This window comes from Phaenicophaeus curvirostris, chromosome 23 (assembly GCF_032191515.1).
Source record: "Phaenicophaeus curvirostris isolate KB17595 chromosome 23, BPBGC_Pcur_1.0, whole genome shotgun sequence".
NCBI lineage: Eukaryota > Metazoa > Chordata > Aves > Cuculiformes > Cuculidae > Phaenicophaeus > Phaenicophaeus curvirostris.
Genome location: NC_091414.1, coordinates 8,073,646 through 8,089,656, shown reverse-complemented (window position 1 = coordinate 8,089,656; position 16,011 = coordinate 8,073,646). Strand labels below are relative to the sequence as shown.

General features: G+C 40.3%; 1 protein-coding gene across 4 annotated transcripts in view; it reads right to left on the bottom strand.

The window, feature by feature from the left end:
- Positions 1 to 1,041: 1,041 nt before the first annotated feature.
- Positions 1,042 to 16,011, bottom strand: part of HNRNPR (heterogeneous nuclear ribonucleoprotein R) — a 28,374-nt gene continuing 13,404 nt past the window's right edge. For all 4 annotated transcript variants that reach the window (XM_069875244.1, XM_069875247.1, XM_069875245.1 and 1 more), the window contains 6 exons: positions 10,675 to 10,851; positions 8,362 to 8,497; positions 7,073 to 7,278; positions 6,239 to 6,388; positions 3,982 to 4,103; positions 1,042 to 3,790 (listed from right to left, as the gene is read on the bottom strand). In XM_069875244.1, coding sequence (XP_069731345.1) covers positions 3,178 to 3,790; positions 3,982 to 4,103; positions 6,239 to 6,388; positions 7,073 to 7,278; positions 8,362 to 8,497; positions 10,675 to 10,851 — 1,404 coding nt within the window. In that variant the 3' untranslated portion in view covers positions 1,042 to 3,177. The remainder of the gene's footprint in view (positions 3,791 to 3,981; positions 4,104 to 6,238; positions 6,389 to 7,072; positions 7,279 to 8,361; positions 8,498 to 10,674; positions 10,852 to 16,011) is intronic.

Genomic DNA, 16,011 nt, shown 5'->3' with positions numbered 1-16,011 from the left:
GCTACAAAAAAATTAAACCTTCAATATTTTGAAAAAACTGCAAACTATGTTTAATGAATTAGTAATATTAAAAGCTAAGTTTAGTAAATTGATTTTGTTAGTAACGTGAAAGTTAAGTCTACAATAACACAATAGCTGTAAAAATCCTTTGCTCAAGTTTTGGAATTGCTAGGAATCTGACAACCCACTTCTTAATTTTAAGTCAAACACCTTATCAATACAGACATTTAAGCAACTGCTATAAATGAGTGATCAAATGATTATTAAAATCCCATTTCATAGCTCCTCCACCAAGACACTCATAAAAGTTTAATACTGGTTTGCAAGTTGATATCCATTTTCAATATATTTTATCACAGGATTTTTCCTAAGTTATCCTGAAGAAAAGATCGAAAGAGATGCACAAGATTTTAATTTATTATTTGCTTTGACTACATATCAATATTATGCCGGTAGTGCAAAACTCGTCCCCTGAGTCTCTGGCACCAGGCTGGCAGTGTCTTTGTGCAGAAATTTTTTCAATAATTTTGTTAAGTTCTTCAAGCTCAGCACACCCCCCTGCACAAGAAGCTGTAGTACATGTTATTTTTACAGATTCAGTAAAGCACTGCTGCAAATTTAACAGGCAAATTTGAGTATCCATAAATGAGATAAATCGATGAACTTGGTAGCTTTCGTAAATGCAAACTTTTACTGATTTGAATTTTCAATTATAAAAATGCACAGCTCACTTCTCATTCAATAAAAATATTATGAAAATGGTGGTTTGCGTAGTAATAAATACAAGGTGCAGCTTTACAGTTCTCAAGGAAGACAATTTGAAAGTTTTTGTTAACATTACAACTGAAGTGCATCACTTCCCCCCCCACGCTCCCACCCTGGCACTGTCCCTCTCCTGGGCTAACTCCAAGCAGGTGGATGGGAACACTAGCTTTCTTCCAGAATGGAGAGGACTTCAAATATGATTCCAATTAACCTCTCTTGTACCAGACCCCCTCTATAATGGTTAATGAAAAGCAAATACTTACTAGGACTACAGGGTTCTGGTCACCCCACCATAAGCTCTATCATTTATTATAAAGTCATACTGACAGGACAGCAAACCCTCGTATTAAAACAAATTACAAGCCAGACCCTTACCACAAGCAAAGGCCCAACACGTACGCCCAGGCAAACCCCCTCGGACTTCACTGCTCACGTAAGGAACAGAGAGGACAGGATTTGGCCCCATTAACTTTATGGAGTAAAAAAAACAAAAACAAAAGCAAAAACAGCTTTAACACACTAAATGCTAATTTTGAAAAGCACTTTAAATTACTTACGACCAATGCTATTAATCTGAAAGGAAGGGCCTGACTCGGGGGCAAAGCCATTTTTAAGAACCAGATAAGACACCCTCACTTCAATCCAGATCAGAGCTCAAACCATGCAGTTACGCACCTGGCCCGCACCAGTAACGCGCAGGCAGGCTCGTCTTCCTGCTCAAATTCTGACACAATACAGAGACACCAGACAGGAATAGAAGACAAAGGGAGGAGTACGACCACTGAAGTTTAACTTCCTCAATAGTCTGTGTTTGGAATGCTGTAAATCAGGCATGAGCAGCGTATTTGATTTGGATATTTAGAGGTCCGGCAATAGTTTTCTTTAGAGAAAGTTTAAATCCGTTTGTTTCTCTTTTCCTGAGTAGCAAATGTTCTTCATTGGGGCACAGAATGGCTCAGATGCAACACGCGAGTCATGTCACGACTTGCCAGTTAAAATTGACATCTAGGAATGTCCGAGACAAGGGTCAAAGCAACACAATACCCCAATAATGTAGCTATCAATGCCCCCAGGATACTACACTGGTTTGTTTGTTTTTTTTAAAAACAGCCTTTATCACAAGGCATGAGAATTCTAAGGCAAATTGTTCATCATGGCAGAACATCAAATTAAAACGTCAAGACAGAAATAAGTAGAATACGGAGAGCGTGTTTGTGTTCTCTGCAGCAAGAGGTTTACTGTGCCACAGCAGCTAATTTATAATTCTTATACCTAGTGAAATATTATCTTAAATTAGACTGCTTGAGATCAAAACCATTTCCCTATGTGGTTGTACGCTGAATAATACAGTAAGGCTGGATGCCAACAGAGCAGCCTCTAAGGGACTCCACAGCGCATAGAAAAAGGAACAAAATTAACACCATTGTAGGCTCTGCTTCCTTCTCCACATTAGGTTAGAAGCTTAGGGTTAAAGTAGATCTCTTGAATGTTTGGATACATTTCAACACTTTTAAAAAGAAAAAAAGTTTCGAAATGAGATGCTGGTAAAGTTACTGAGCAGCAATTGCGCAGAGTGCCCGTGGGGCTACCGGGCTGATGTCCACAGTGCCACGGGTTGGAAAGCACAGGAAAATTTGCAGGAATTTGATCACTCACATAGGCAGTTATACTTTGAAAACAGCGTTTTTCGCAAGGATTACCAATGAAATAATGTTTTAGGACACAATTGAATTTGAAATAGGTAATGTTTTGAATAGATTTTTGAGTTTTATTGAAATCTTACATGAACAAGAAATTGGAAATACAATCACATCAAGGAACAAATTGCCACGGCTTTGACGTTTTAAGCCAAACAAATTTTGTAGGGCAGATTTTCAAAAAGGTGTGAAGTTATAACAATTTAAAAACACAGTTAACCTACTTCTAGGAATGCAAAACATACAATCATGTTATTTTCAATACAAGAAAACTTAATTTGCTGTAATTTCTTAAAACTACTAAGACAAAGCACTAGCTTTTACTTTTATGTACAGCAGACTCCTATGTAGGCTATCCCAAATCCAAAAAAAAAAAAAAAAAAAAGGAAACTGTCCAAAACCAGAGGTTCTGCAAAATCATGATTGAACAGTGTGCCATTCCTGCTTTTAAACTGCTAAAATGAAGCCTAAAATGATAAAAGCATTGAAACCCCATACGGAGTTCAGGAATTCTGCAAGCCCAGTAATGTCCAAGTGCGTTTATGAAAAAGAAAACTAAGAGACTCGAGTATATACACAATAGTGATTCTTCAGCCCAATACAAATGGCAGCCAATCGCTACGGAAGGATGAAACATTAAGCCAATTTTGTTTTGAAGGATGTAGAGCTATAGCCAATTCTATGTTTCCAATATTCTCAATCCCTCCTCACTTGTCTACTTCCACTGTTGCCCATAAGTATCCTGATAAAATTCCTGGTTGTCATTATTGTAACCATAGTTACCGGCATAGTCACCACCTTGCTGGAGCGGCTGCTGAGCAATGGGTTGGGAGCCCCAGTTCTGCTGGTTGTTGGTCTGACGGCGCTTGGAATCAGGCTGGTTGTACCCATCTGCCTTTCTCTTGCCTCCTACGTTGCCCCCACGGTTGCCCCTGGCTCCACGAGCACCGCGTCCTCTCTGCTGCTGTGCAGGACCCCCTCTCCCACCCCTGGCTCCTCTCGGCGGTCCCATGGGTGCCCCCCTTTGGGAATAGCCAGCTCTACCTCTTGGTGGCGGTGCTCCCCGCCCCCGAGGGGGTGGAGGGGCACCTCTCCCACCCCTTCCTCCTCCTCCTCTTCCTCTTATAGCATAGCCATCGTCGTAGCCGTAATAGGGATCTTCATAGCCACCTCGGTAGTCATGATAGTCATAACCATAATAATCATCGTAATAATCTTCATAGCCATAGTAATCTGGGGGATAGCCATATCCACCTCGCCCTCCACGGCCTCTGCCTCGCATAGGAGGCGGCATGCGAGGCGGAGGGTAGTAATAATAGTCTTCATACCTAGTAAGAAAAAGAAACACGCAATTATTTATCTTCAAAAGTCTCCCACAATAAAGCATTTATTTCCCTTTGCTGGCTAACAATACATAACATGGAGAAAGTGAAGTCATTGACGTTCTTCCAAACCAGCTCATACTTTACAGCAGAAGTTCATTCCGCAGCATTACAGTAGTGCAGGAAGGGACACTCACGCAGTACTCCTGGAAGCCTGTCTGGCAGCCTGACGTTCTTTCCTTTTCTTATCCGGTGGCTTTGCTAACACTATTTCGATTTCTTCCCCTTCTATCTCTTTCCCATTCATTTCATTCATAGCCTGTACAAGAATTAGAAGAGAAACATCTAAAAAGCTGTTTCCATTCAAAAAGGAAAATAAAACTTAAGTGAAAGAACCCAGATGGCAGGCTTGCTCCAGGCTGACCTACACTGTGTGCACAGTTTCTGCGCTAATTAAACAGAATGGCATATATTGCCCTCTCAAGTCCCAGTCTCTTCACCACTTACAGCGAGCAGCATTTAAAAAAAATATTCTCTTTATATAAGGTAACAGAACGGGATTAAAACATATTGAGTTAAAAGATCAGGCATAATACCATCGCTTTTCATGTTCCTGTACCTCCTAGAAACATTTCATATGCATGGACACAAGTTCTCCCTACCCACACCAACACTCACTGTAAGCCAGGCAGAGCGCACATATGCACAAGAAACAGTGGTTTCATAGCTAGGCTTCCTCATCAGCGAAGTGTGCTACACAAGTGCCTCTGAGGAAGCAAAGTACTTCTGAGGACATAGACTTAAGCTGAAAAAAAAATTACTAAGACCTGGTTATCTCGTCTAAGGGAGGTTAGAAACCTCCAGAAAATTAATGTGTAATTTCTAATTATCAAATACACAAAAACTAGAATTTTACATACATACACAAATCAGGATTAGGACTACACCCCCTGGTTCTGTACCTGGAGTTATCTACTTTGCATTTCACCTTTCTGGGTAATACTTGCATTAACAAAGACTTTACATGTGTGCACAGCTATGTGCCTCAAACACGTTAGAAATCATGGCCATTTATTTCAAAGAAGGTATGAAAATAAGTACGTACTGGAATCCATGAGCCAATTCCATGCATTACATGCATTAATTTCATAATAATGCTTTCCTTTAAAAAACACACATGAATACTCCACAAAATACATAAACCAATTCAGCAGCCATAAATCACACCAGGCAGACGCAGTAGTGTTCTAGCTTTTTTTCAGAGAAGATCAGCATTGGAGATGCTCTGCTGTTCAGCAGTTTCTGTCTTTTCTCATCTGCTATGATCTGTCAGCTGCTCAAATCCAGCAGAGCATTTCACAGTAAGGTGTACTGGAGAGGGACCAGGGAGTGTTTAAACCCACACTGTAACAAAATGTGTGCTGTTGACTTACCCTTGCCAATCTCTCACCCTTAGACATGATCTAACCCTATCCAAACTAACTTCAACCTCATTTAGTACGAGTGACATTCAACCCAAAGCCAAATTCAAGAGTACTGCAAACCCTGGTTTGGTGGGTGGGAAAACTGTAATCGCTGAAATGGTTATAGAATTATTACTAAGACTCAGTAAAGCGCCTTTGTTCTGTGTAGCCACATAAAAGATACTTGCTCAAGACTGAAGTGCAAAGCACTTCCTTTCCTCCCTTGCTCACCCATGAACTATGAATTTAAAAAAAAAAAAACAGATAAGAGTAATTTCTGGAGAATTCAATCCACGTAAGTACAAAAAGCAGAGATTAATGACTCTCTCTCAGCTGCTCTTCCATACAAATGAAGACACTTTTGAAGCCTACAGTAATGACTCAAACATTTATGAAGTCCTTCAGAAGAAGCCTTTTAGGGAGCATGGAGAGTTAAGCCTAAGTAATGCACTGAGGGAGCTACTAGGGCCATCCTTCTCCCTTCATCAGACATTTCTTGAATTGCCTTGCAATTTCTATTCAATACTTTTGTCACTCCAAAACTATACACAACCTTCACAGAAGGGTCTTTGAAAAAGAACTGATCCCTTCTGTCAGCATTTCCTCAGAAGAATTGCCTAGGCTGATCCTTCCCTCCCTTCTCCAGACTCTCCTGCATTGCCCTCTACCACTTTTCCAATGTACTTGTTATTTTGCTACAGTTTTGTCATAGAATCATAGAATAACCAGGTTGGAAGAGACTCACCGGGTCATAGAGTCCAACCATTCCTATCAAACACTAAACCATGCCCCTTTTCAAGTCTCACACCCTCCTGTAGATATTGAAATCAAAGGAACAAAGTTATTAGAGTTAAAATGCTCACCACTAGAACCTTATTAAATGGGCTCTACAAACTGTCTTATCTAGATACTTACTGTAAAGAAATTCCTTAAAATCATTTGTACAAAAACTGCACACATCAATTTAGCTGGGAAAGAATAATTAACCCACCTTCACTGCCGCACCTCTGTCCTCAAAGTGAACAAAAGCATAATCCTTCAACTTCTTTACTCTTTCCAGCTTTCCAAATTCAGAAAAGGATTTCTCAAGAATTTCTTCTGTCACAGTAGTGGCCAAGTTTCTTACAAATAAAACTTTCACCTGGTAAAAAAAGTGAGAATGAAAGCTGTAATCTAAAAGTCAAACCTCAAAGGAAATGAACACAAACTAAGATGCAATTCCCTTCTTCTCTGCATTAAGACATTTGAGTAACCTTATAAATTCAGTACCTCTTTCAGAAATTAAAAACAGCCTTGACATTACCTGCGTGAAGTTTCTACAACTTCTCTCCTTCCACAGCTACCTTCCACAATCAGAATATCCAGCTTTGATTTCCTGCTTCTGGGATGCTAAAAGTCCCAGTAAAATTTAAGTAATAAACCTTGAGAGCAGCAAAGAGTTATCCCAAAACACAGGGACAAAGAGCACGTCACTCCTTACACTGAACTTTACCTCCATCTCACTCTGGAAAACAGCTTTCCAAAATATCCACCTGGTGTTCATTATCATCAGCAGCAGATACGAACAGACAAACTAGGAGGGCAACGCTGTGCACTTCCAGTTTAAACGTGAACAGTAGGTTACAACATGTTCCTAATGTCTTACAATGGCAACTGATCTGCAGCCCTCAGACTATGCCAGTTTGCATAGTTTACTACGAAAATGCCCTCTAGCCGCTTTTTGCACCTCAAAACGAGCACTGCTCAGCTGGAAAAAACCTTTGTCACTACAGCATAAAGAAATTCCTCCCAAAGTATGACAGCATCCTGCCAAGTTTCCACCTACCTTCGCCATGACTTCTGGGTCAGGTTCCTCTACTGGATCAGCCCATTCCACCGTCACAACATTTCCCCAGACTTTTACTTTCCCACTCATCAGGCGGCGACGAGCTTGTGCTGCTGACTTGTGATCCTCATATTCCAAGAAGCAGAATCCTCGATTCTTCTTTTTATCATCAGGTTGATGATACAAGATTACATCCACCAAACCCTCTGAAAAACAGGTCTTTAGTATTAAGCTTCAAAAGGAAAAAGATCTAGAGTCTATTCTAAAATGCCTTCACTTGCTTTTGTAATATACGGCCTTTGAGTTGAACACTTGAACACCTGAAAGAGGAAGGGAGCACAAGAAAAGCAAAACACAAAACCAGACATCCATCCAATTTGACCAGAAAGAGGTCACACAGCAAAGCTCTCCACAAACTTACCTCTCAATCAGGGGCTGCCAAACATCAACTTGAACACTTCACACAGTGTAAGCTGTCTATATTTTGTTTTATCATTGTTACATTTTTGTACACAGTCAGCATTAACACAGCAACTCCCCTGCCTTCAGGGGCAGCTGGAAAGAAATTCTTCCACATCTCTCCAAAACAGAGGAGAGAGAACTAAATGAATATTCACCTTCTGCTTTCACCACTTCCCTGAAGTACTTATAAATAGCAATCCTAAAAAAGAAGCAGTAAGTTAAAAACTCCCCTACAGGAACAAGAGCAAGTGATCAAGCCTTCAATCTCTTAGTTAAGCAAAGTTATCCTTGCAATGACAAATTGACATTTTCTTCCTACTTGCTGCGTATACTGGGGAACAACTCTGAACTGGGACAGAAATTAACCTGACAACTATTTCTATAGTAACATTCTCTCTAACCGGGTTTAGTGTTCCTTCTTCCCCATCATTTCTCAACAATACAGTTGTTTCAGGCTTCCCAAAAACTCCCGTGTTGTAAAAGCAGAGCCTACTGTAGATCAGTTACAGAGCACCTTCCACGGGAAGCTAGAACAGGTAACAGAATTAGACCTTCACTTTTTTTCTGAGTTCATCTGCACTGTTTCCACCTCCAATTGGAAGCCTACAACATTATTCATTCAACAATCAGTAAAACAGCTACTGGGCCCTTTAAACTCTACCATAAGATATGTTTGCTATATATAACTCCTACCAGGAACAAACTTGGAAACCAACTTGGAAATAATTTAAATGATAGCTGAACGCATCTGTCAAACAACCAGACCTATGAAACTGAGCAAGTGGTACTTCGGGATCAGTGTGACAAACTCATTAAGAAGTCCTTACCAGTGACTTTACTGAATTCTTCCAATATGTTTTCCTTAGTCTTGTTCTTTGGAATTGACCCAACAAATAACCTGTTGTTTGCAACAGAGATGCAGACTCCAAGGTGCTTCCCAGGACGGATTTCATAGTTGTCACACTGAGAAAATAAAAAGTTATTTGTTTGCTTTATCCACAATAATACAGATAAGATGATCCTCAAATCATGAAATCAGCTATTTTCTTCATGCTCTACTATTTTTATAAATACTGAATTCACATTGCAAGAGAATTAATAGAACTGCAGTACTAGAGTCAGCATTCATTTGGAGGAACGTTGCCAAGTCTAGGTTTTCCAGAGAAGCTTCCGAAGTTCTACTGAATGGGAAGCTACAAAGAAAACTGCTGTGCAAAGAACAACACCTAACAAATACAAATGGCATGAGATGGATTCATTCACCTGAAAATGGTAAAGAGACTCAAAAAGTCTTTCTAGACAGCTGATGACTGCTTCCTGGGCCGTGACTCAATGTCAGTCACTCTGCTGTCACTGTAGTCAACATTACTTTTTGACTTTGTTTCCCCTCACCTCAAGTATGTTTTTTGGACCCTATAAATGCTAGGACTTGATGAATTCTGCTGTTAAGTTTCAAATTTGCCATTGAAAAAAAGCCCACTGCTTCATGGTTGTGCCCACAGCTGGATCAGTCTGAACACTGAGACAAAGACAATTTTCAAACGCAACACGAGGAATTCTTTAAAATTGAGTTTTCAGCTTTTTCTTCCCTGAGAGGTAGCCATATAGATGACAGTAGGACCTCCTGTAACCTTCTTGGTGTTCAGAAAGAACTAGAAGAACATCAGGCTGGCAAACAACATCACTTTAAGGAAGACAAAGCTCAGAGATTTTTCTTTCCATGCAGCAGTGATCCAGAACCCAACAGAACTTTGTATTCCTATGCCAGGAGCTTCACCAGAACCTGCTTTTCAAATTATATCTTATCTTACAAAGCCATTTTAATCACCATCAATCCCATTCTCACTTGTACCTGCAAACACAAGCAGAAGGTCCACCTGTTGCAGAGAAACCAAGATTCCAAAACATCATGCTTATTTTCTGTAAGAACCCCACTTCACTATCAAGGGTACTGAGGCCAATATTCCATCAGTGGCACACCACTTGCTACATCTCCTGCCACTTCAGTATCTTCCCTTTTATCTCCCTCAAACAGGAAAAATTTAAAGTAACAACTCCAAGCATCTTCAACTTGGTCAAAAAAAGCCCAAACCTTTCAAAACCATTTTTCCTTCTGTAGTGACAGTAACTCACATCTGCCAACCTCCAACACAAACGCAGAAGCAAACAACTACAAAAATATCGTGTACATCTCCTTCAGGAAACAACCAATGAGGTTCTAGAAAGGCAGAACACCCTAAGCAGGGACAAACAACCTGCAGTCCTGGAAGAACATAACCTAATAACTGCAACTGTTTCTAAAGACATTAAAGTATTTGAGGGAACCAACATTGTAAGGTTTAGAGGCAGTGACTCCCTCTCAGGCCCTTATAATGTAACAGAATCACTTCTTAAGTTTCTCTAGGGTTTGGGGTTGTTTCTTCTCCCAGCTTAACTGCATGGTTAATTTTCCCCCACTTCTTCACACAGGATCAGCTGAATTCTGCTAAGGCAAACGACAAAGCATCACACCTCCTTGAGTTCAGAGCTCAAGCGTTATTTCACAGTCAAAACCTTGGGAGATACACACCGATCTGCCTAATTTTACTGCCTCCTCTCAGACAGAGGCTAGGCCGAATGACCCTCAGTCAGACCCAACTCCCAGTGCATGCTCTGCGCCCGTTTCCAAACCAGCTGGACACAGGCTGAACCAGGATTCCACGAAGTGAGCCAACCACATGACTGCCACTAGAAAGAACTAAAGGCCACGGCAAACCATAAAGAGCACCAAGTCCGAGATCTCCCCCATAGGAGCAGCAGCAAAACGAAGCACCCCTAATTAGCTCTTTTTAGTAGGAAAGGTGATAAAACTTAAATGCAGTGAAGCTTAAAGAATGTACTTTCCAGTTGCAATCCTGTCAGCTCTTACTGCAGACCCCCAAGCCCTTGAAAAGACTGCAGTGGGTTGGAGCAGGCACCAGTCTTAAAAGCAGAACATTATTTGTGTGTACTAAATCAAATCGGTAAGCAACTTTTAAGTAAAATTTCAAGTCAATCAATGGATGTTTTAATGAAACACTTCAAAGACTTCATCATCTAAGAGATTACCAGCATGCTAGCTGTTTACATTACTTTGTCCACTCTGAAAATAAGTTACTCACCAGTTTGACTGCTTCCTGTGCTGCATCTTTACTACAAAAGGTAATGAAAGCATAACCTCTGTTTTGGCCAGAAAGAGGATCCATCATGAGGCGCAGATCCCAGATTGGACCAGCCTTCTCAAAGAGAGGTACCAGCTCATCTTCATACAAGTCTCGGGGAATCTTACCAACAAACACCTAAAATGGAAGAGGACACTTAAACAAAGCTTTTTCATAAACCCGAATTTACTTTTAACACTTGAAAGTTCACAGGAAAGGAAGTCTATCACAGCATAAACCAACATACAAACACTGCAGCTTCACTGTGGCTGACAGTATTTTATGTCCTGGTCCACCTGGCAAACATTTCGCTGTTAGCACTATGTTTTACATACAGCAAACCTAGTTTTGTTATTTATACTGAAGAGGTTGTACATTCCCACCGCTGCAGAGGTAAATGGTTCTTACCTGGTTATAACTTTGGCAATCAAAACCAAAGACCTTACAGACTGTCTAGCTGCGTATCCTATACTGAAGTAGGCCAAGCACTTCCTTGCTCTTGCGGTATTTTCTAAACCATTCTGCAGCCCCATCCTCAAAGGAAAGCTACAGCAACAGAAAAAAATCTAAAGGAAAATCCTCAAATCGTCTGATCTCCATTTTCGACTTTTGACACACACACTACTATCCTATTCTTAGTCTGTATTTGTTTCAGCTTCCACCAGCTGAATCATTTAATACTTGAGGGAATCTGGAGTCCTGTTTATGTTCCTTACCCAGAGCAGGACCAATAGCCCATAGTAAGGTTTTGTTCAGCAGTTTCATCTCTCCAGTTGAGGGGTCCCTAGAAAGCTTACCCCTCCACTAAGTTGTTTAATCCCTGCAGCTCTCCTCTGAATTCCCAATGTCCCTGAATTGCTAACACAAGCAAAACATTCCAAACACCCATTAAGATGAAACTATTTATTTTAACTTCTAATATTTTTCATAGTTAAAAAAGCCAGGAGCCAACCTCTTCTGTCATGGCGAGGCCTTGCCATAGTCCAATGTGGTACTGAGCAGATCATTCCAAAACTAAAGGCACTCTGTAAACCATGTAAACACTGACATGAACAAACACACGATGAGAGTGTGATGATTCTGACTTAGAGAAGTGTAGAACACAAATCACTTCCCTTCAAAGGAAAGCCAGGAGTTCCTTTGTCATACAGATATTCCTGAAATTCGGTTTCCAGAACGTTTCTTTCACTTAGCTCAGTGTGAATGCCAACTGACTGCAATTTATTTGCTATTGGGGAAAAAATGAAGAGATTTATCATCCTGTATGAAAATATAATGGCGAGTCAACAGGTTCTCCCCATCTCCCCAGAAAGCTTAGAAATCCCTACAGACAGGTGTCGCCATTATCATTACCTGGAACATTTCATTCCTAAGCCCTCATGCAGCTTTTAAAGACAAAAAATTATCACCATTGTGGAACTGCACAAGACAAGAAGTCCAGCTTGGTACTGAGACAGTGAAACTATTGCCTGGGCTCTCCAAAAACTCAGACTGTTTAAGTCAATCCAATGTAGAAAGTCCACATTGAGCTCTTTGTTTCTGATGGCACTGGTTCCAACAGAAACTGGAGGTGACAGACCAAACAGATGACTTTAGAAAAGATACTAATCTGAACTCAAAGGCTATTTTTCCAGCTATTTACCAAAGATTTACCAACCTGAAAGCTTCCATTTCCTCCTTTCTTTCCAGTCTCTTTGTCTCACTTTACAAACTTTAGACCACCAACAATTTCACAAGACTGCTACTACTGTTCAGCTCAGGCAATATGCTCTAGGAGCTGTCACGAGAACAGAGTTAAGGGTTTCATTTGAATGCACTCCTACCTAACCTGTAGTCTAGAGTGACTTCCACTGATAACAGAAGGACTAGAGTACTTGAGATGAATAATTCACATCTAAGTGAACTTGCTTTGAGCCTGTAAACTTAAATGTTAATGAACTACAGGATCAACACTGGACATGACAAACTCTGGGTGAACATCTTGCAGCAATCAGAAGAAAAACTGCAGTAACCTTTTTTTAGATATGTTGGTAAGCTCAAATAAATTTGATTAAATACCCAAGAATGTAAATATTAGATGTTTTATTTTTCAGATCCTCAACAAGAGTACTGTGGAAAAAACTTTGGAAAATGGCATTATCAGTGAAAAAAAACAGAAGAAATCTTGTCTGAGTAGAATGGCAACTGTATCACTTCTGGGCTTCTGCTGGGATTGTTCACCATTACACTTACTTTTTCCCATTTTGCTTCCTGAAGGACCTGTGCTAAGTACTCCATTTAATATCACCCTTACTATTGTTGTATAATATTATGAAAAGTCTTAACTAGCAAAAGATCAATTTCAGTTTCCTGAACAACTTTACAGAGCATGACTGAGGAGTGCAACCCACTTCTGCACTCTAGGTGATGCACCTTTCAGTTACTTCAACAACTGTGCCCGTTCTGTTGTCATCACAAGCAAACAGAAGTGGACAGCAGTGCTGCAAGAGCTTTTTCAAAACTTCCCTCCTTTTAATAGTGTTCTTCACATGCTTTGCAGCAAACCCTTCCTGAATGCCAGATCTAAGGGTTAACTGAATGTAGGCCACATGACTGCTCTGTCCCATCCAAACCTCAAATCTTTATTAAAAAATATGGAAGTGGAAAAAGATTTGGCACAGTGCAAAAACTTCTGAACTTCCCAGTTCTTCCAGTACAAACACAATTTTCTATTTTGTTCTGCATCTAGCACAACCTCTGTCCAGCTTATCTCCCTCTGGAGTTATTACACCATTGCTTAAGTTGAGAGTTATTACAGCATCTGACTCTTCCAATTTTATGGACAAAAGCAGTTTAAGTTGCCCCAACATCTCCAGTAACAGAACGCTCTCCAGATGGCATGTTCATCTCACAACCCTTCTCAGACTTGCTGCAGATCCTGACCATGCACCCACAGAGAAGCAGATCCAATACCAACCTTCCATTCACAGAGATCAAAGTAATTCTGTATTTCTGATAACCACATTCAAAGCAGATGTTTATTATACACTTCTCCAATAAGTTTCAGCCCTGAAAAGGACACATGGCAATGTCTCAATTTTATACAGTCTAAACTGTCACACAGACCACCTACCCCAGCACACTTCATTTCATGAGCAAATCATCTACTTATAGCATTGCCAAGTTTTTATTTCACACCACTGAACACCACTGAAACAGCACTCTCTCAAACCTTTAGGAGCAGAACTTACCTTATCTAGAGATCCCTCAGTAGAACTGAAACCAACCCAGCAATCAGCACAGACTGAATTCTATTGCTCCCTTCACTGCACTGAGGTGATTTTTAACACTGTCTTCCCCTGCCTCTTACAGCAGGGTAAGGGTTGGTGGTTTACAGTTCCCAATGAAGCCTCCTCTTCTTCAAATCTGGTCTTAAATGGTATTATATTCATTTACACTGAAAGGTGAAGGGTGGAAATCAAATACCACAACCTCCTCAACTGTTGGTGGAACAGCTCTCTGGATGGGCCAGAGGAATGTAACTTTTTTTTTGACCCTCCTCTAAAGAAAGAAAAACCCATATAAACATGTATACACGTGTTATAATTATCTTTCAGTCTTGTATATGTATTTTAACCTGTTTAGCAAATACAGCTCCACCTCCTCAGACATTACCCACAAACACAAGACACTAGAGATACCATGGTGGATCTAGCACCCAGCATTATCCACCTGAATGCCTGTCTTGTCCACACGAAAGCTTCATCACTCCTCACTGGTAGTGAACATATGACTAAAATTCCTTAAGCTCATTATACACTTAAAATCCTTGTTGTGACTGAATTTAATGGAATACTTATAACATTTTCTTCCCTTGTCTTGCCTACACTTAAACTCCAAAAGTTACTGCTGCACATGCATCCTCCAATGCTGCTGAACAGCCAGCCTATTTTAAACCACAATAAGAAAACTTGAAGTAGTTTTGTGCAAAAAAAAAATAGAAATTAAGAATACAGAAAGAATCTTTTTTAGCACTGCTTGTATACAGGCTTTAGTAAAAGGATAAACTGGTTAGCACAGAGCAAACATTCCTAAGCAGAGCTTCATAAGCTATGCAAATTATCAGTTACTCTCTTTCAGTTCAAGGACCCAATTTAATTATTCCCCCCCCCGCCAAAGAATGTATTTTTCTTCACAGAACATGAATATTCCCTTTAGCAGTCATCCTTACTGTGACACTTCTAAGCACCTTCTTCCCGGCGAACGCAAGAGCTTCAGCATGCAAAAATAATACATAAACTGAAAGACTTTCCAGAGTTGACTATTTTCTGAAATCTAATCTGTCAGTTTACAACAGCAGGACCTCCAGAAGAACTCTAGTATCAAAGACAGCAGGACTACAAAACTACCTGCTAGGGACCAAAACCCTGCAGAACAGGTAAGCAAGGAAATGCACAGGTCAAGCATTTTCATAACCAAATTGAAGTTTGCTCATCACTTGCCAGCAAATGCATGGGTTCAGCCATGATCTTGAATTTCCCATCATGCTCACTGACCAGACTTTGTTGTGGGGAGATAGTGGGGGGAACCGTTAAAATCACCTTTAAGAACAGCTGAAGTAAAGAAGGTAAGAAAAAAACGGAGAAAAAAAGACCTTAGAGCTGTTAAGCCAAATGAAAGGAGCACCGTGCAAGCCCCTGGAGGGTAAACAGTTATCAGGGCATACAGTTGCAAATGACAAAGCCAGGTAAGGAGAGAAGGAAACACACCAATAATTCCATTCCCATTCAATAAACACATCCATCAAAGTCTCCAAGAATAAACATCATGTGACCCCTACAAGCAAAACGCTCTAATTAGAGCAGCAAGTCCTTAAAAAAGAGGAATACTGACATCTGATATCAAATCCTACTGCAGTTATCTTCCCCAGGCTTCCAACACAGCTGTAAATACTTTGTCTCTACTACATAATCACATCCCAAAAAGGTCCAGCTGCGTTCAACATCCACCCACTTGGAAAGAGACACTGGGCAGCTTCACCCCATTAATCCTTTCAGGAAAAGGTTCACTGTGACAACTCCTGAGTGTTCCACATGCTGAACAGCCACTACGAGTATTTAACTACAGTTTTACTGCACAATGTTGGAGCACTCATTGAAAGTGAATTAAAGTTATAGTTAATATGTAATTAATTCCATTTTATGTTTTAAGATGACAAACTAGCTGGCATACTAGCATTCACAGTAGAAAGATGTGATATATTGTGAGGGAAAACATCCACCTGGTATGTACCTTTGACAGAAAATCATGCTAAAGATA